This window comes from Saccopteryx leptura, chromosome 8, assembly GCF_036850995.1.
Source record: "Saccopteryx leptura isolate mSacLep1 chromosome 8, mSacLep1_pri_phased_curated, whole genome shotgun sequence".
In the NCBI taxonomy this organism is placed as follows: domain Eukaryota; kingdom Metazoa; phylum Chordata; class Mammalia; order Chiroptera; family Emballonuridae; genus Saccopteryx; species Saccopteryx leptura.
Window position 1 is genome coordinate 42,853,789 of NC_089510.1, and position 21,552 is coordinate 42,875,340.

Below are 21,552 nucleotides of genomic sequence, written 5' to 3' on the forward strand. Positions count from 1 at the left end.
CTAGAATTTAATAACTTTGAAAATAAGAGTTTCGTCTCTTATGCCTTCTGTGTATATTTTCTTCCATTTGTTCATTTGTTTGTTCATTTATTCACTCCTTCAACACATTTGCTGAGTTCCTACTCTATGCTCAGTATACTGCTAGCCAATACAATAGCGAGGCACATCAGACTGCTCCCTCTACTCTTCTGGAGGTTACAGCTTAGTTGGAGATGCAGAAATGGAAAAAACAATCACAAAATAGATGCCTCACTAAAGCCCTGGAAATGTTCTGAAGGAAATACACTCAGAGTCCACAGAGAGTGACCTAACCTAACTTCGGGTGGAAAGAAGGGTAGGTCAAGGCAGGAAAGGCTAAACTGGAAGAATTCATATTGAGCTAAGATCTAAAGAACGAGTAGGTTTTCACTAAATAGAGAAAAAGAGTGGAGGTGAGAAAGAGTATTCTAGTCGGAAGTTTTGGCTGGGGTGGGGCGGGAAGTGCGCAGGGCCACAGCCTCGCACACAGAAGGCTTCAAGAGACAAGCAACTGCCTGATCAGGTAGGTGGTGGTGCAGTGAACAGAGTGTCATCCTGGGATGCTGAGGACTCAGGCTCGAAACCCGCTTGACCATGGGCTCACCAGCTTGAGTGGGGGTCGTCGGCTTGTTCGTGCCATCACAGACATGACTCCATGGTTGCTGGCTTGAGGTTAAAGATCCCTGGCTTCAAGCCCAAGGTCGCTGGCTTGAGCAAGGGGTCACTGGCTCTGCTGGAGCCCTCCCACCCCCGGGTCAAGGTGCATATAAAAAATCAATAAACAATTAAGGTGCAGCAAATATGAGTTAATACTTCTCCTCTCTCTTCCTTCCTGTTTGCCTCTCAAAAAAAAAAAAAAAAAAAAAAAAAAAAAAAAAAAGAGAGAGAGAGAGAGAGAGAGAGACAGGCAACTGACTAGAGAGATACTACTAACCATTATCTTCATTCTCCTCTCTTCTCGTTTTTTCTCAAGCTGAGCCTTCTTTTCTTCTGCCTCCCTCTTCTGACGTTCCTCCTCTTGAGCCTTTACCTGGGCCTGATCCAGATGAAAATTTGTAAAAATCAAAACCTTCAATTTGTATGGAAATATCTTTTAAGTTGAGGATGAGAAAGTCAAGTATCCACCCAGGTGTGCACCCTGTCTGTCTCTGGAAGAAGCGTGCCCTCTGTGGTAGAAGTAGAAAACCCGACCAACAGGGCCAGCTGGGTATCGTTGAAGTTTCTCCAAAGAATCCTCTTTTCCTTGGTAAGATGAGGAAGCCATTAACTCTTTATCATAAAATGGTTATTTCTAGTTCTTATTTTCATCTGTGCAATACTAAGTCCAAACTATATATAGTGTGGGAAAAAAGTTTTCTTTCATTTCACCAAAAACCCCTCAAAACTGTTAGTACTATCTATTTTAATTAGTAAATACAAAATTTACTTCTGATAGTTTAGGTCAAAGCTTTGAAAGATAAGAACCCTCTACCTTTGCAAAAGCGTCAGGCTGGACAGCTACCCGTAATACATTAGTCTTGGTTATGTGTAAATCTTCCAATTAGCTAGTTCTCATTAATTTTTGTAACATTTCCTGCTATACTGCTATTGATGTTCTTTTCCCTTAATTTCTCTAAAATTGGCACAGAGTTCATGCCAGTAGGCAAAAAGCCATTTCCAAAGTTGTTATAACTCTATATTGTCTCAATAGGTTTAAAAAAGCTAGGTTTAATTTTTTAACGAAGGCCTACACAAATCCCTTTTTTTGCCTCAGTTTGCAATCTTGATTTATTACCAAGTTCTCCTCTTCTTGTTTTTTCTTCTTCTCTGCCAAGATCCGCCTACGTTCAGCTCGCTGAATTGCTCTCTCTTCCATGGCTAGAAAACAGTAGAAGTTCCAATATTAAAAATGTAAGAAACACTGCAAACCAAATGTCTCTATTTTATGGTAAAACCTGGTGTTATTTAGATTTTCTTTTTTGTGTTCACAATCTCAGAAATATGTATGTATAAAATGTATATCAAATATAAATATATAAATTTTAGGGGTGTGTATGTGTATATATATCCCCTATAGGTTCAAGACCTATAATCCCATCCTCAGCAATGATGAACAATTTGTATATAGATTATATTTTTATTTACATTTCTATTAGAATAACTATTTTCTGGCTTAAATAAGATAATGTGCCTTGATGATACTTTTAATATATGAAATCCAGAAACCAGAATTTTAATTTGATAACTCCTTTAATGAATTAGAAAAAATTTAATTATATCTAACAAACACTTTGAAAATAGAATTACTCTTCAAATCCCATTGAGACTACTAATTTTCCCAAAGTCACATTTGTCTGCGTATAGAACAACAGCAACCACAAACCAAAGTATAGGGGCACGATGAATTTATTTCAATTTAACTTAAGACCTGGATATCCAGCTGTGCAGGAAATTGAACTGTACTATGCTTTCGGAGAACTAGCATCTGAATGAATATGAGTGTTAGACCCCTGCTCTTGACAGTCTACTGAATATAGGTCCCAAAGAAACAAATGTGGAAGATGGCCCGAGAGCTGACTGTCATCAGTCAGGACTGTCACAGGAAGAGGGGCATGGGTGGGAGGAGCCTGAGAGCGGACTGTCATCGGTCAGGACTGTCATAGGAAGAGGGGCATGGGTGGGAGGAGCCTGAGAGCTGACTGTCACCGGTCAGGACTGTCATAGGAAGAGGAGCATGGGTGGGAGGAGCCTGAGAGCTGACTGTCATCGGTCAGGACTGTCATAGGAAGAGGGGCATGGGTGGGAGGAGCCTGAGAGCTGACTGTCACCGGTCAGGACTGTCATAGGAGGAGGAGCATGGGTGGGAGGAGCAAGTTCTGTAACCAAAGTCAGCCAATGGTTACTTTCAGTTCCTTATGCCATGTTACAGAGGAAGACAATTTAAGTCCAAGTTTTAAGAATTAATACACAAAAAATGCCCTGGCCAGATGTGTGGGTTGGTTAGAGAACTGTCCCAATACACAAAGGTTACAGGTTTGAATCCTGGCCAGGGCATGTGCAGGAACAGATCAGTGTTTCTGTCTTGCTCTCCCTCTTTCTTCCTCTCTCTCTCTCTAAAATTAATTAATAAATAAAAAATAAATTAAAAAAACCTCACCAGGCTATGCCTTACGGATATTAGCTCTCTGCTCTGCTGGGAGCACAGTGGAGGCGAAGAGGTGGTGGGAGTGAGACTGCCTTCGAGGAGGCAGACACAGACAGGAAGGTTAACGTGAGAGAGCCAGAGAAGCAGAGTCTCTGGTAATATGTTTTTCCACCATTGTTCATGGAGCTAGTTATTAAAGACAGCTTGAAAAGTAGCTTGGGGTTCTAAAATACGCTAATTCCTTGACCAAATTAAACAAAAAAAAAAAAATCACACCAGCCTGACCAGGCAGTGGGTAGAGCATCGGACTGGGATGCAGGAGACCCAGGTTTGAAACCCCGAGGTCGCCGGCTTGAGCGTGGGCTCACCAACTTGAGTGTGGGGTCACTGGCTTGACGATGGGATCATAGACATGACCCTATGGTCGCTGGTTTGAGCCCAAAGGTCGCTGGCTTGAAGCCCAACGTCACTGGCTTGAGCAAGGGGTCACTCACTCTACTGGAGCCCCCTGGTCAAAGCACATATGAGAAAGCAATCAATGAACAACTAAGGAGCTGCAACAAAGAATTGATGCTTCTAACCCCTCTCCATTCCTGTCCATCTGACCCTATCTGTCCCCCTCTCTCACTGTCTCTTTAAAAACAACAACAACAAAAAACCACACCAACCTGGGCATTTGCCTGACCAGGCGGTGGTGCAGTGGATAGAGCGTCAGACTGGGATGCGGAGGACCCAGGTTCGAGACCCCAAGGTTGCCAGCTTGAGCACAGGCTCATCTTGTTTGGACCCAAGGCTGCTGGCTTGAGCAAGGGGTTACTCAGTCTGCTGAAGGCCCATGGTCAAGGCACATATGAGAAAACAATCAGTGAACAACTAAGGTGTTGCAACAAAAAACTGATGATGCTTCTCAGCTCTCTCCATTCCTGTCTGTCTGTCTCCATCTATCCCTCTCTCTGTCTCTGTTAAAAACAAACAAACAAAAACTGGGCATTTTTTGATCATCCTTAGTAGTGGACAAAAATGGCATGAACTGCTGTCCTGGCCGAGCCAGTGCAAAGACTGATGATTTCCTTGCTAATAGGAATGAACTTTAGGCAGTGTGCTTCAGATGACATCAGTTCTTATTAGGACAGCAGTCTTGCCAGAGGTACAATCAGATTTACAAAACACACTGTAATTGTCTAATGCCTACCTCACATATTAATACAAACATGTACAGACTGTGACTAAGTACACAGTGAAAACAATAAGCAGATTCATTAGGTGGGTTCTGAGAAATGCTTCTCTTCCAATAGTAGTGTCTGGTTTAAATAATGGTTTCTATGTTATCAAAAATCTTATTAAATTAAAATTTGTAGTTTATAGGTTTCATTACTAATAGCCTCTTATCAAGGCACAGCTCATTATGAAAGGTGAACTAACCTAAGTTGCTGTAAAATGATCAATATTTTAATGTTAACAAAGTATAATGATAGGTTATCTTTATCAATGTTTATTCTTAGCAGCTACTCAGGAGTTTTCTCATTTGTGTATTTGTCCCATTTTTTTTCACAATACAAATCTCAAATTACAGGAAAATGATACACCTGTCAGCAATTTTTTATTTTTATTTTTGTATTGGCTGGAAAGGCCAAAAGTTGGACAGAAGAGGCAGGAAAAGTCGGTGAGCTCTCTGGTGTATTCCACTCCTCATGTGTAGACCTGTCTTACTGACCGGGTTCTGTCAGTCTCAAACCCGAGTTGCTAGAATTCAGTCCCAGCACCTTCTACTAGCCCAGGAAAGATAACCACCACCAAGACCAAACCGAGATAGCCCTGCCTTTAAGAATGGGATCAGGCGCTGTCAGCTTCTTTGGGCTCCTCCTGGGTCCAGAAACATCATTGCGGAAGTCACTTCCACTTCCTTCAGTCCCAGGGGAAGCAACCGGAGAACTGGAGGGAGGAAAAGAGAAAGAATTCAGACCAATAACAAGCTTCGTTCAGAGCCTTTGCCCCTGAGGAACTCAAAGAATCTGTAAACCTTTAATCCTTTCTCTCTGAGATAACTGCATTACTATGTGCACTAGATGAAGTGGTGTAATAAGGCACAGAAAGGCCGAGTGACTTATCTGAGTCCGCAGCGTGAGTCAGGCACTCTGACTCAACCCACTGCTTCCACCCAATAGGTGCCACCTGCTTCTCATCCTACCAGTGATCACACATACTGAGTATGTCTCAAGCACGTCTGGAACCATCTTAAATGGCATTTAAGAAATTTGGAATCTAATTCTAGGCTAAAAAGTGTTTAATTTTATCTGTAACAACTATAAATTTAAGCCAGATAATTGGCCAGCTGCTCCATTTAGACCTGATATTGTTTAACCTGGCTTCTCAACACTAAACATCATCAGAAATCCAAAAATCAAGCCAGAGCAAGTGTTTTTCTCTTTAACTGGCCTAATAATAGAGCTCCTTAGACAAAGGCAGCTGCAATACGAATGAAACTGTCTGAGTAGATCCTTAGAGGGAGCCACTTGCCTTAAATGCCTATTTGAACCTGTCCTGCACCAATCACAATGCCTGGGTTTCTTTGGTCTGAGAGTGCACAGTGAAAGAGAAGAACAGATCGTGGAGCCGGGAAGGCAGGCAGAACTCAGAAGCCCATTCACCACAAAGCGAAAATCTCCACATAATGAATCCTAAGTGTGTCTGTGTTCTGATGCAATGCACATACTTTGAAAGCACCTGGCAGGTTCTTCTTGGTTCTTCTCTGGGATGTGGGAGCGGAAGGCTCTGTGTGTCAGTGACTGCTGTAGCGTGCTCTAGTGCCCGAGCCTGCGCCAGCCTCTGGCTTTCCTTCAGCTCCTGAATTATTTTGTGCTGTTCCTGAAGTTTCTTCTTTTGCTTCTCAATCAGCTGTTGCTGGAAGATGTGGCGGTTGTGGAAATGACTCACGCAAATGGGTTTTGCTTTCTGCCTGGTAGTTCGGAGCTTCTCGTTGCTGTCAGGCTGTTGCGAGGGTTCAACATCCAGCGTCTTATGTGGCTTATTGTCAGTTGTATCCAGACATACATTCTGGAGGGGAATTTGCAAGACGCTCTTTGTTGGCCTTACTAGGCGGGGGCTAGGCATACAACCATTGCTCACCAAGGGAGCCTTTTCCCTAAGGGGTTCAGCAGTCACCTGGGAGAGAAGGAGACATTTATACAGCTCAGCTATTTAAAGGACTATGCTGATGAGATCCAACTTCATTTAGTCAGCATTGTTCTGTTCAGTGGCACACTGCCCTGCACCCCAGCCAGCACTGCCCTGGGCCCCTGGCCTGACTATGTCAGAGGTCACCACCCTTTGCTCTTGGGGTCACTATTAGAATGTGCATTGCTGCTGGTCAGGAAAACTGGGCGGCAGAGTGGCTATAGCTGTACAAGCTGTAAGGTCGGTGGATAATGGGGCATGGTTACGTGGAGAACTCAGACCCGCCCACTTTGGCTAGGACCGCCCACAATCAAGCCTGCCAAAGGAAGCTTCCCAGGAACCATTTGGAAAGAAGTGATCATCTGCCAGCCAGTGAAATTTCACCACGTCATAGTAGCTCCACTTCCCTAGAGGGACCCTTTAAATATCTCCCACGCGGTTTAATCCGTGCAACTTCCCTGACCTCCATCTTTCACCTCCATCTCTCTTTCTTTCCTCGGAGCCAGGGAACCTTGCCGGGCGGGATGTGCGCTCTGTACTCAATAAAGCCGTTTATTATTCCACACTTTGTGGCTCGGGCCCTCTTCCTTCCTTCTCGGCGGGGAAAAATACCTTACACAAACCACTGATGTGGGCCATTTGTAATCAGAAAAACTGCTCTTATAAATTCTTTTTTTTAATTGTCTTTATTGGGGTGACACTGGTTAATATAATTATATAGACTTCAGACACCCAATTCTTCAGCACATGTCTGTACCCCGTACTGTGTGTTCACCTCCCCCAGGTCAAGTCTTCGTCCATCACCATTTACCCTCACCCCCTCCTTCTACTCCCCCCCCCCCCACCCCGGCCATCGCCACACTGTTGTCCATGTTTATCAATTTCTAATTCAAACAGTTCATTGAGAATTAAGCAAGGTAACTCTAGATTTATATCACAGGAATTTTAATTTGCATGAACTAACTCTGAATTTTGCAGAAAATTGAAAGTTTTGTGGCAAAGGATATATTCCTTCTCAAGAATGTTTGAAAACTAAGGGATAACATTACAAATCAATAATAGTGCTTATAATAGCTCTTTAATAATAACCTTTAATAATAGTTCTTTCAATGCTTCTTTTGCAACTAGTTAATTAATCACAAGGTATTTATTTCAGGATTAAGGCCTGGATTAAAGTTTACAGTCTCCAGTTATTCCTAAACAATCTATTTGTAAGAAATATTGGCAAAGCCAGGATTAATAGACTATCTGTATTACATAATAATAATGTTACCTTAATAATATTTTCTAGCCTGACCAGGCGGTGGCACAGTGGATAGATTGTCGGACTGGGATGCGGAAGACCCAGGTTCGAGACCCCGAGGTCACCAGCTTGAGCGCGGGCTCATCTGGTTTGAGCAAAAAGCCCACCAGTGTAAACCCAAGGTCGCTGGCTCGAGCAAGGGGTTACTCAGTCTGCTGAAGGCCCGCGGTCAAGGCACATATGAGAAAGCAATCAATGAACAACTAAGGTGTTGCAGCGCGCAATGAAAAACTGATGATTGATGCTTCTCATCTCTCTCCGTTCCTGTCTGTCTGTCCCTGTCTATCCCTCTCTCTGACTCTCTCTCTGTCTCTGTAAAAAAAAAAAAAAAAAAAAAAAAAAAATATTTTCTATTGGCATATGGCTTAATAGTTTTCAAAGCTTTATCATTTAAATCCCATTTAATAGACTGGGGTATTATAAATTCTATACAGAGGGAAAGGAAACAGAATTTTTGATCAGAAAAATTTATCCTGGCCAAAATAATGTCCTATCCTAGTTAAAGGTCTCTTCTAGAATGGTTTGATGCTCTAGTCTAAGGCCTACCCAGTTTTTGATTCTGCCATCTGCAGTGACGTAAGGAGGAAAATACTGTGAACTACCTTATATATCTTAGCAGCTTCTACTTCTAACTGGGTGCCATACTCAGGTACTCAAAGATATAGTATTTTTCATGATGATAAAAATATTTTCTATAGATTCAGCTGAAGTGAAAGATGTGATCTGTAGAAACTCTGATGTTTTAAATACTTTTAAAAAAATAACCTATTTCAGAAATGTCAGTGGACATTTATTCATGAAAACACCTGCTTAAGTAATTTAGCAACAGCACAGTATGTGTTTTAGGCCCTTTTAAACTTTGTGGTAATGATACATTATTAACCCAGCAAGACTGTAAAAGCCTTGAGTACAGCAACAAGATTTTTTTGGATCATGGTAACTTTTTAAAATGAAAATAAGAGAAAGAAAGGCTTACTGGTACAGACTGTACTTAACAGAACAGAACAGAACAGTCTGGTTTAATTTGAAAAAACCTTTAAGCTAACTGATAATTATGTAAAATTTCAAGGTATACTATATGTGCTTGTGATTCATGAGTTCCCATGATTGTGTAATCAATGAGCATCTAACCAAAGATTTTATATACTTTATTAAATATTTTATAACTCTAGAAACCTACAGAGTCTATTATAGCCCTTTTTTTCCACTTTCTCTATTTTTTACAATATTATCCTTTGTTGATAAATTCTTATTTATTTATTTATTTATTTGTGAGAGGAGGGGAGATAGTGAGGCAGACTCCTGCATGTGCCCTGACCATGACCCACCTGGCAACCCCATCTGTAGCTGATACTCAAGTACTGAGCTATTTTTAGCACCTGAGGCTGATGCACTCCAGCTGCACCATCCTCAGCTCCTGGCCACACTCTAGCCAATCAAGCCACTGGCTGTGGGAGGGGAAGAGGTATGGTGGGAGAAGCAGATGGTTGCCTCTCCTGTGTGCCCGGGCTAGGAATCAAACCCAGGACATCCATACACTGGGCTAACACTCTCTTCACTGAGTCACTGGCCAGGGCCAAATTCTTTGGTTTTTGATTTCAGAGATTTGGAGACCTGTTTTTCTTTATTCTAAATTACATATATATTTGTAATTTTTCCATTGTACACAGGAAAAAATACATTCTGCTTATTATTTTTTTTATTTAAAGATAACAACAGTGGACCCTTGTGAGGTAAAAAGGGTGCACACAGCTATTTCCTAAGATAGAAGACTCCCCTGGGTCTCAGTGGAAGCAAAATTATCTAACTGACCCAAAGGTAGATAAATCGCCCAGGGGAAGGGACCAAAATGTTACATAAGTCCCAGTAAGCATCCTCATGATCCCCCTTGCTGAGATACTAAGCTTATATTAAACCCAGCTGGCCTGACCTGTGGTGGTGCAGTGGATAAAGCATCGACCTGGATGCTGAGGTTGCTGGTTTGAAACCCCAGGCTTGACTGGTCAAGGCACATGTGAGAAACTGGGAGTGGATGCTGCCTGCTCTTCCCACTCCTCCCCCCTATCTCTCTCTCTCCCTCCCTCCTCTCTCTTAAAAAAAAAAATGCCCTGGCCTATTGGTTAGAGCATCGTCCTGAAGCATGGAGGTTGCTGGTGTGATTCCCAGTCAGGGCACATACAGGAACAAACAGTTCCTGTCTTTCTCTTCTCTCGCTAAAATCAACAAATAAAAGTAAAAACTAAACAAACAAACAGCCCTCCCCCCCAAAACCCCCCAGCTACTTACCAGCAGTTATCAGGGTAGAAAGCAAGGCTGGGGACCCTCCTGCCCAATTTAATTTCACACATCTGCTTTAAGTACTTAACAGTAGTATGTGGAGGGGTGGAGGGCGGGAGAGGCCGGGGAAGAGAGGAGGGAGCACAGGATCTCCTTTGAAAGGCTTTTCAGATACAAATGCAATTATGAAAGAAAAACACTTATAGGATTGCCTTGAAAAGAACTTAAACTGTGATAATACCCAATGGCCTAAACAAACCAAAAAGACAAATGACAGAATAAAAAATATTTTGCAAAATATACAATAAAAGCATCAAGTTTTAATATAAAGAGCTCCTATAAAGTAAAAAAGGACATATAATCAAGCAGAAAAAATGGACAAAAGGCCATGAAGAGACAAAACACTATATATCTATCTTACCATATCCATTTTCATATACTACATATATACAAATGGCTAATATAGGAAATGTTTAACCTCATGAGGGGGATAAAGGGGGTGTAATGGGGGGGCACATGGTGGGGGGTGAGGGTGTTATACTGAGTGGGACACTTGAATCCATGTTAACACAATAAATTAAAATTAATTTAAAAAAAGAAAATATTTAACTTCAGTAGTAATAAAAAGACCTGCAAACGTTGAAGCAATAAGATGAAATGTTTTAGCTGTTAACTTGGTAAAAATGATAAAGAGGCTTTCAGGCAGAAAAACAGGCACTTCTTTGGTACAACCTTTCTGGAAGGGCAATTTTCTAACAGTCTTTAAAATGTGTGTTCTGCCCTGGCCGGTTGTCTCAGTGGTAGAGCATTGGCCCGGCGTGTGGATGTCCTAGGTTCGATTCCCAGTCAGGGTACATAGGAGAAGTGACCATCTGCTTCTCTACTCCTCTGCCTCTCCCTTCTCTCTCTGTATCTATCTCTTTCCCCTCCTTCTGTCATGGCTCAGCTGGAGCAATCTGGCCCCGGGCACTGAGCATGGCTCCATGGCCTTGCCTCAGATGCTAAAAATAGCTCGGTTACTGAGCAACAGAGCAATGACCCCAGACGGGCAGAGCATCACCCCATAGGGGACTTGCTGGGTGGCTGGTCAGGGCATATGCGGGAGTCTTTCTCTCTGTCTCCCTGCTTCTCACTTAAGAAAAATAACAACAACAACAAAAAAATGCATTCTATTATTTAGGTATTTATCTGAAACAAAGCATTATGGATGTGTGCAAAGATTTAGCTACGAGGATGTTCACTGAAGCTTTTCTAGAGTAGTGGCAAACTGGAAACAACTTAAATGTCCAGCAATAGAGAAGGAAATAAACAGATTCGAGCTTATACGTCATAATAGACTTATTATGCAACCATGTACAATATGATGGCACAGAACAGTAGTCCTTAACCAGTGGGTATTAACCAGGTTCACCCATGGAACTTTAAGATTTACTCACATAATAAATTCCTCATGTTATATTAAGAAAATGCAAAAAATATATATTTTTTAAGAAAAAACAGAAAAATCACATTATTATAAAGAAGAAGGCTCTGGCCAGATGGCTCGGTTGGTTGGAGTGCTGTCCTGGTGCAGCAAAGCTTGCTGGTTCGATCCCTGGTCAAGGCACACACAGAAGCAGGTCGATGTTTCTGTCTCTCTCTCCCTTCCTCTTACTAAAATCAGTAAGTCAATAAAGAAGAAGGGGCAGAAGATGAAAGAGAAAAAGAAAAAGAATACATGTCCTTCCTTGTTCTATATTATGGCAGACTAAGTGACTTGTCCTCAGTGACTTGATTGAAGAAAATTTTAAAGCTAGATAAAATATTAAAAAGAAAAAATTGCATATGCCCAAATAGAGGAAAGACTAGATGGCTCTTCCTCAACATGTTATTGGTGATATTTCCAATGATGAAATTATAGGCTATTTTCCTTTTTTCTCTGTCATTTTCTCCTACCAAATTGCTACAATTAATATATATGATTTTTCTCACTAGATGAACAAAAATTTAAACATTAAATTTAAGTCACAAGGCACATTCCGGAAGGAAATGTCTGATCAAACAGAGGAGTTCAAGGGTTGTAAACAAAGCTTTATCTATCTGTTCCTGAAGGAGTCTTTCTCTTAGTTGTTTTAAATTCCCTTTAATATGTCCCTACTAAGTTTCAGCTACACCAAAGTTTATTTGTGATTACAAAAAAGAAGATTAAAACCCTGGCCAGGTAGCTTAGTTGGTTCGAGTGTCATCCTGATACACCAAGGTTGCAGGTTCGATCCCAGTCAGGGCACATACAAGAAGCAACCAATGAATGCATAAATAAGTGGCACAACAAATTGATGGTTTCTCTCTCTCTCTCTAAAAATCAATCAATCAATAAAATTTAAAAGAAGATTCAGGTCAAGAAAATGAGCATTGACTGGAAGTTAACCTTTGTGCATTATGGCAGCTGTCATCTCTTAAGTGCCCAGGCAAGGCGATCTGACAGTGGCTAACACACCCCAAGCTGCCCAGTCAGGCTACTTAAACAAAAGGAACACAACCTACCTCTCCTATAGGTGGCTCCACCGTGGCTGCTGCCTCCTCAAGCAGACCGCTGCCTGAGGACCTGTTTGCACTGAGTTGGCCCAGTGATACTGCCTTCAACAACCCACTCATCTTCTTCCTTGTTTCCTCCTTTGCTAGAGCCAGCTCTCTCTCCAGGATCTCTGCATGATGCCAACGCTGCCATTCTGTAAAGCGGTGCTGGAGAACTTGTTTCCGGTTATATTCAGTGGCCAGTTGTTGTTTTCTAAGCAACAAAGTACTTCCATTAAAAAAAAAAAAGCCATTTATGGCTTGCTTCTTGGTAATATAAATGAAACACAAGTCCAGGGGAGTTCCAGAAATGCTCCACATAGCTGCAGCTTATCCTTTTATTTCAACTAAATAAAATTGCTTTGTAAAATTCCCCGGTGCAAAGGGTCTGCTCATAGGCAGCATTGGCACCTCAGTTCATTACCTCAGAAGAAAGAGTAACTGTTCTGTTCTATCATGTCACAAAGATCACATTTTTTGATTACCATAAAATAGTTTCTGAGAGCTTTTGGAGGGGAAGGAACAAAAAGAATCAGTATATAAATAACTGCTTTTTAAAAGATGAATGCCTGAGGGAGATATCCAGCTATGCTTGGAAATAGAAGGAAGACAGAAGTTTGGGAGAAACGGAAAGAAACAAAACATAAGTGAACTGTCAGCAAGTAAGTATAAGACTTATAAAACTATGAAATTGTGAAGGTAGATCTTAGTAAAGGAGGGCTTAGTCATGGAAAGCTTCTCTAAAAAGGACTCATTTATAGACCTTTACACTAAATGAATGAAGGACTACCTTACTGCTATACACTAAATGTGTGAAAGGCAAAGACAGGCACTTGCTCTCATGAAACTCATTCAGTCTACTAGGGGTTCAGGTTTGTCCTCTTCTAAGGAAGAGATGCTTTTGATCCCTGGAAACTTCATGAATGTTAGGGGATGTGACTGATTTGAGTTAGGAACTGCTAGCTACATTCCTTCCCAAAGGGAATCTCCATTAGGAGACACTTTGGAAGAGGCCAGTTGAGAATTCAAGCATCGAGTTTTCTGAGCCCTATCTATAAATGGATGATTGCTGTCCCTGAAAAAGTGAGGTATAGAGCTTGGAACTTATGTCGCATCAGGGGTCAGTTTTGAAGTTTAAAACCTAAAACTGTTTAGATACCTACTTGATTTTATCTCATCGAGGGAATGAAATAAGTTCTCTATGACACTATTAGCATATCCATTTCTGTTAGATAACCATAATGCTTAAATTAACTCTCCTCATGGACTTTTAGGGGGTCGTACAAAAAAATCAGTTCTTAAGTCAATGTGTCAGGAGAACATTTCTACAGTTCTTAAATACTTAAGTGACTTTGAAACTTTTTTGACTGCTACCCACAGTAAGAAAAAATGCTATACTGTGTTTCAATATGCAAGTTTATATGTGCATGTGCACATGTATGGAACAAACTATGTATGACTGAAATACTAGTTTTACCAAGCAATGTTTACCCTATCACCAGAGACGCACTTGAGGACTTCTGTTCTAATATGTTCTGTTTCTTTAAAAAGAAAAAAACTCATCTTGAGCCTGATATCAGGACCCACTAATGGGTTAAAACTCTTAGTTTGAAAAAAACTATTCTAGAGTTACAGACTTTAACCTATGTCAGGGGAATTGGATAAAATAGCCAATTAGTAAGGGTAAAGTCAACTAAAATAATGAATTTCAGGAAAAATACTAATAGCAACTCTGTTAACAGCATTTTTCCTTATATTTGTTTCTTTCTAATGAATTAATAATAGGTATTCAACAAATACTTGGTTTTTGTAATGAAAGTACAATAAAGGTGGTGATAAGCACTTGTATATTATTTTACTTTGATGATAATAAATTATCTAATGTGAGACTGAATAACTTTGAAGTGAAAATTTTTTTCTTTCCTTCTTTTCCGAATGAGAGGAGGGGAGACAGAGATAGATTCCCGTATGCACCCCGACCGGGATCCACCCGGCAACCCTAGTCTGGGGCTGATGCTCTGTCCATCTGGGGCCATGCCTGCAACTGAGCTATTTTTAGCACCTGAGGTAGAGGCTCCACGGAGTCATCCTCAGCACCTGGAGCCAATGTGTCAAACCAATCAAACCATGGCTGTGGGAGGGGAAGAGGGAGAGGGAGAGAAAGAGAAAGGGGGGGGGAGAGAAGTAGATGGTCGCTTCTCCAGTGTGCCCTGACAGGGAATGGAACTTGGAACATCTACACGCCAGGCCAACACTCTACCACTGAGCCAACTGGCCAGGGCCATTGAAATAAAAATTTTAGAGAAAATAAGAATAATAAATCAGATAGCAACATAGGTAAGAACAAAGCTCCAAAAATCCTATAGCATTTTACTTAATTAACTAAAATCACAAATTTCCATAGGAGAGAGGATGTACATTGCTCTGATTAATGTAAAATTCGATTTACACCAATATTCTTAGGAAGGAGGGGTGTAAAATTAACCTGATGTGTTAATTTTATGTTTTTAGAGCATAAACAGCCAAAACAACACCGAGGTTTTGACTGTCAGGGAAGAGATTATTTGGACACCGTGAAAATACAAAGAGGAAAATATTTTGTCAGTATAACAATGATGCAAACAGCTGCATTTGGGATGGGTGGCTTCCACGGGAATAGGAATGAAAAAAAAGCTAATCTATTCAATAATGCACCAGGTAGCCTTCATGGAAAAAGGGGAGGATTTCACAGTTCTGTTTTAGAGCTTTAAAGTGAGCCAGACAGTGCAAGTCTTGTCCTGCCTCTCCAACAGACATATTAGGACTTCTATCAGCTTCAGATGCCATTCAGTTTCTGGCCTCTCACCTGGATATCCAGGTGAGCATGGAGGGAATGGTGTTGAGAACACAGCTGTGTTAGGCTTGCTCACTGGTTTCCCGCTGCAAGCACTTTGCACGATTAGTGCGTGAGCACGTGACAGGAAGCCACGTGTGTGTCTCTATAAAAAGCTATGGGTGCTTTCCCTTGGGGGCGAGTCTCCTAGATTGCTCTCCTGCCACCTCGAGTGAGGTTCCCTGAGTCCCTCAGCCGCTATTTTGAGGGCCGGTGTTTCTGATCCCTTGCCCTCCACTGGGAAAAGTGGTTTTCTTTTGCTTATTTGCTTGCTCGTCTCTGCGAGCATCCAATAGACAGAAATGGCCCAATGCTTTCCGGCTCCACAGTTCCTCTACCGTCTGCCTGAATCCAATGTGAGCCGGCCTGGCCTTGGCCACTGGCATTACAAAGGGCAATCTAACATGATTAACAGAGGTGCTCCATAAATGTCTGCCCAAAAGAATGCTGGGAATGGTAACTAACTAACACCCTCAATCCCACAGACATTTCTTGGTTTCTGCTTGCAGCAGTTACCTTTGAGCTTTTTTCTTCACCTTTAATATCCCAACCTCCTTTGAACAAAATCACTCAATTTAATATCCTCAACCAATCTGTAGACCAAAGAACAAGATGCAGAGAGCCAGGGACTTGTAGGAAAGCAGAACAAAGTATGACTGTGTCTAACAAATCCTTTCTTCACATATGTTTCTAGCAGGACTTGTCATTTTTCAATTACCGTTCTTTTTATCTGCAACCATCCAAAGTAAATTACAATATAAGTGAAAAACATGGTTGTCACCTCGATGCACTTAACATAGGAGTTTTGTGGTACAGAAAAAAGCATCGGACTCAGAATCAAGAAGACCAGGATCTAGTCCTAGACTAGCCACTCTTAACTTTATGACCTTGAGCAAACTGTTTACCCTCTCGGGGCCTTACTTACATCATCTGTAATGAGGAGGTGGATTAGATAACCCTTGAGGTGACTTCTTTAAAATATTTTTGCTATAATGTTTTGTAGTCAAATATTATTATAAGTTAAATATTTTCTATGTCTTTCAGTTTTAAAAAAATGTAGTACCCATTCTGAACATTTAAAAATGGACATCTGGAAAAAATTTTAGATATGAGACAGAAAGTTAGGATACTTGAAAAAAAATTGGCACATGATGCTATTATGAAATCTTCATGGCCCTGGCCAGTGGTTCAGTGAATAGAGCATTGGCCCAGCATAAGGACATCCTGGGTTTGATTCCGGTCAGGGCACATGAAGAGGTGACCATGTCCCCCGTCTCTCCCTCTTCCCCTTCCATAGCCAGTAGTTCAAATATTCAAGTGTAGTCTCGGGTGCTGAGGACAGCTCGGTTGATCCAGTGCCTCAGCTTCAGGTGCTAAAAACAGCTCAGTACTCTGGCATCGACCCCAGGTGGGGTTGCCAGGTAGAGCACAGTCAGGGTGCATATGGCAGTCTGCCTCACTATCTCCCCTCCTCTCACCTAAAAAAAAAAAAAAAAAAAAAAAAAAGAAAGAAATCTTCATTTAGTGTTTTTATATTTAATAACTTTTTTTTAAAAATTTTATTTTACAGAGACAGAGAGAGAGAGTCAGAGAGAGGGATAGACAGGGACAGACAGACAGGAATGGAGAGATGAGAAGCATCAATCATTAGTTGTTTTTTTGTTTTTTTTTTTTAATTTTATTTTATTTATTCATTTTTAGAGAGGAGAGAGACAGAAAAGGAGAGAGAGGAGAGACAGACATGTTTTTATATTTAAACAGTTTAATTAGAATGGAATCTCAAGTTTTTTAGATATTTCTTCTACTAGTTTTCTGTGGCATGTAAATTTCACAGGCCACTTTTAACTTTAACATACTAGTTTCTTCTCCTTTATGCCCGCACTCATGTTGCTCCCTCTTACAACACCTCTCCAGTTTCCCTTCTTAATCCAACACATTCCTTTTTAGCCATTCCTTTCTCAGTTAGACTATTATCCAATCCCTTATATCAATCATTAGGTTCTGAGAATTTAGAAATGAATTATGGAAGAGTTCTCTATGTTGCCTTTTTTTGTTTTTAATTGAAGATTTCCCCCAGCATACTGTAAAAAGTAAAATTGACCACATCATCCTTCTGCTTAAAAATCTTCAAGAATTTACCTTTATTTACAAAAGAATATCTAAACTCCTTGTCTGAGCATTTTAAGGTCTTTTGTAAGTTGATGAACTTTACAACAATATCTTTGATGATCTCCAGCCATCAGGACGTCTATACTCTGTGCCATCACCTCGTTTCCCAGTTTCCGCTCAGGAGCATCCTACTCACTGTGCAGAGCCCCGCTCAAAGCCCCACCTTCTTGACGAGAGCTTTCCTGGCCCTCTGCAGGAGCCTCCTCAGTCACAGCGCCCCTTCCCTCTGCGAGGGTCCCTCAGAAGGGAATGCATTACTCAGTTTATAATGCTGGTCAACATCTCTGCTGTTTTTAGATCTTGTTTCCCCACAAAACTGTGAGTTCTTTGAAGTCAAGGGGCCATGCATGAGTCTCCTATGTATCCTTCCCAGGGCCTAACGTTGTCATAAGGTTGTGTAATTTCAGGAGTGCTATTCTCTTCCACATAACAATGTTTTCATATATTGAATACTATTCATTTACTTTTTCACCCTGAATGAATAACAGAGTTCCTGGTATAGAAGTGAGCAAACATAAAAACATAAACTGCCCTCTCCCAAAGAAACAAATGCTTCCTTCTACATCTATAATTTTGGTTCCAGAATGCAAAGTTAAGTCCTGTCTGGGTAGCTCAGTTGGTTAGAGAGTCGTCTGGATATGCCAAGGCTGTGGGTTCAATCCCCAGTCAGGGCACATACAAGAATCAACCAATGAATGCATAAATAAGCGGAACAACAAATCAGTGCACCTTTCTCTCACTCCCTTCCTTTCCCTCCAAAATCAATAAACCAATAAACAATAAAAACAATACATAAGAGTTGAACTTTAAAAAAATGCAGAATTAAACCTGAAAATGAACAGAACAAAATATATTTAATTTTAAGATGATAGAGCAAAAACAGTTTTATTTGAAGACAAATTGTCATTCACAAGAATAAAAAGGAGTTGATATAAATGTGTCAACACCTCTATGTAGGATGGAGAACAGAAGAAGGGGGGAATGGGAGGAATCAAGTCACTTTTGGCAGGTCTGCCCTCCCAGATGGATGTTCCCTGTGTCCCTAATTAATATTCTATGTGCAGACAGTGATTTCAATGTGAATTACTGGCATATAAACCAAATTCTGTCTTTTGAATTGTAAGATGGTCCAAGTGCAATGCTACTATATAAGAGGACAAGAGAAAAAGCAAAACACTTGCTTCCTTTAAAAAAGGAAAGCACACGCATTATTATGTTTTATTTAATTTTAATTTTATTTACTGATTTTAAGGAGAGAGGATGGGAGAGAGAGACACAGAAACACCAGTCTGTCCTGTATGTGCCCTGATCAGGGATCGAACACACAACCTCTGTGTGTCAGGATGATGCCCCAACCAACTAAGCCATCTGGCCAGGGCTGCACATTAGTATATTTTAATCAAATCATTTTTTACTTCTAACTTGCAGTGAAAATTTTCTAGTTTGGGATACAACATAAGAAAACAGTGATTACCACATTTTATAAGCAGATGAGACGATTCTAGTGAGCAGTGTTTTTAGAATTCATTTCTGGGTTCTTCAGGAAGAAAGGTGTCTTAGACAAATACACTAGCCCAGTGGTTGGCAAACTGCGGCTCGTGAGCCACATGCGGCTCTTTGGCCCCTTGAGTGTGGCTCTCCCACAAAATACCACGTGCGGGCGCTGCCTCGATAAGGAATGTACCTACCTATATAGTACAAGTTTAAAAAATTTAGCTCTCGAAAGAAATTTCAATCGTACTGTTGATATTTGGCTCTGCTGACTAATGAGTTTGCCGACCACTGCACTAGGAGGATTTCCACAGTATAAGTGATAGTACCTGTTTTCTTCTCTAAGGTCATTTTCCATGGCGTGTGTCTCCCGCTGCAGCCTCTGAGATCTTGTGTAGTCTCTCCAGGCCCTCAGGACCTTCAGTTGAAACTTCCAGTCAGACAGCGCCCCAGCTTTCCCCAGCTTGATCCTGTGATCAAGAATCAGCTGGTGCCAGGCAGAGAAGTAGCGTTTTTGACACTGCAATAGGGCATTTGAAAAAAATCAACACTTATCAATGCTAGTGTTTCTAGATTTCTCTCCTCAGATTTCCCCCTCATAGTTTTTCTAACAAAACTAGAACTGTTGTCTTGATGGAAGGGGAACAGACCAGGCACAACTGCTTTGTGCTAATAATGACAAGAAACATTCAAGTCAGGCAGCTGAGGCACTCTCAGTCCCATGACAACTAAAACACATAATTCTCACTGTAAAGCGCCAGTCCTGTGGGGAGCCTGAGTAGCAGTCACACCTAAGATCTAAGGTAAAGGGCTCGTTTGAGACACTTGAAAGACCTGTTTCCAATAAGATCTCCCCTGCCAGCCTGTCTTAGATTTTAAAACACTAACCATTTAATTCATTTGTTACCAATTTTGCTGATGAGCTGCACAAACATTGGAGATCCCATAAAAATGGAATGGGTTCTTTGGTCCCTGGCAATAAGACAGCTAAAAACAATAGCTTCATCTGGGCAACCACTAATTATGTTAGGGCCTTGGTTGAGCAGGCCTAGAGAGACTAGTACTCAGGCTGCTTACAGTCTTCCATTATAGGCATGTGACAACAAATGAGACAAGGTCTACTGACCCTTAAGGATGTCCTAGAGAAGTACTCACGGCCCTAGTCTAAGAGAATCTCTGAAATCGAGCCCTTGTCTATATCTTATATATTCACAGCAAACTTGATGTTCCCAGTACATAAAATTACTTTCATCTCGTGACCTTACACCAACTATACTGTTTCCCACTTTTCTATCTATGGTCATCTTAATTTCAACATTCTTTTCTGCCCTCTCTCTACCTACTTCTCAGGAATCACTTCTCTCGGGAGCCTTCCTATTAGCAACCACTCTCTCCAAACGTCAGTGCTCTTGTGCTGTGTTCCAAAGCTCCCTATGCTTTCTTCAGTCAAGACACTCGACATACTGTATTATAACCACCTATTTACTGGTTTCCACTAGACTGTGAGCCTCTGGAAGGAAGGCCTGGGTCCCATAAATGGGAATTGAAAATCTGGGAAGGTCACCGAGTGTGAGAGCACTGAACTAACCAGTAACCTCATAGGAAGTGTCTTCGTGTTGAGCAAAGCTCACCAGCTTGGACCCAAGGTTGCTGGTTCGAGCAAGGGGTTATTGGTCTGCTGAAGGCCCACGGTCAAGGCACATATGAGAAAGCAATCAATGAACAACTAAGGTGTCGCAACGAAGTGTCTTTGTGGGAGATATGAGGGATGCCTGATGACCAGCATCAAGAACTTGGTAGCCTTACCAGGGTCAGCTGATTTACTGCTTCTTTCTTTACGAAAATACTTACCTTTCACTCGTTCAACATTTGGTAAACACCCACCACAGTGTTTGAATTTTGGAACTCTGAACAAAGTTGTTTAAGATATAGATTTTGAAATGTCATCGAGAGAGAGAATACAGAAATTAGAAGACCAATAATAGAAGGGAGCATATGCTAGAATTTTCAGAAATAGGCCATTTGGCCAGAAATATTTTCTATGTAGGAAACCAGTTATATTCCCATTTAGACAAACTATAAAATCTATTTCCCATCATGAGAAACTATGGAAAACTTTTAAAAAGCCCTTGTTCCCCTTCTATTATGTCAAATGAGAGCACATTTTCTGCACCTTTACCTCAGATTCCAGGGAAGGAGGGAGAGAAGAAGGGAGGAAGAGAGGAACGGAAGATGAGAGATTTGCAAAATATATGATATCCTTTAGTCAAAACAAGGAAAAGACAGCGGCCAGGTTGAGGGGGTATGCTTTTGGCATTAAAATCTGTTTATTTATCCCACAAAATATAGCATGAAAAAAATAAAAGTGTTCACTATGTGCCATTGTCAAAAGAAAATATCCTCTATTTACCAGATTCATATAAAAGATTCCTCTTGAATGACTTGATTTTTAACTTCTGGAATATTTCTAATGCTGAAATAGCATAAGAATAATCCACTTTGAAAGTAACACTATTAACAGTGTCCTACTTGGATTTCTATATTCCTTTCCTCTGTAAAGGTCAAAGCACC

At 41.0% G+C, this 21,552-nt stretch overlaps 1 protein-coding gene across 5 annotated transcripts in view; it reads right to left on the reverse strand.

Annotated features, from left to right (window-relative positions):
• The window catches only part of CCDC191 (coiled-coil domain containing 191), an 84,844-nt gene that overhangs the window by 19,010 nt on the left and 44,282 nt on the right, over window positions 1–21,552 (reverse strand). For 4 of the 5 annotated variants that reach the window (XM_066346805.1, XM_066346804.1, XM_066346802.1 and 1 more), the window contains 6 exons: window positions 19,311–19,501; window positions 12,420–12,678; window positions 5,856–6,304; window positions 4,962–5,074; window positions 1,793–1,875; window positions 953–1,054 (listed from right to left, as the gene is read on the reverse strand). In XM_066346805.1, the coding sequence (XP_066202902.1) occupies window positions 953–1,054; window positions 1,793–1,875; window positions 4,962–5,074; window positions 5,856–6,304; window positions 12,420–12,678; window positions 19,311–19,501 (1,197 nt within the window). The remainder of the gene's footprint in view (window positions 1–952; window positions 1,055–1,792; window positions 1,876–4,961; window positions 5,075–5,855; window positions 6,305–12,419; window positions 12,679–19,310; window positions 19,502–21,552) is intronic. The other variant, XM_066346803.1, reaches the window with a different exon arrangement.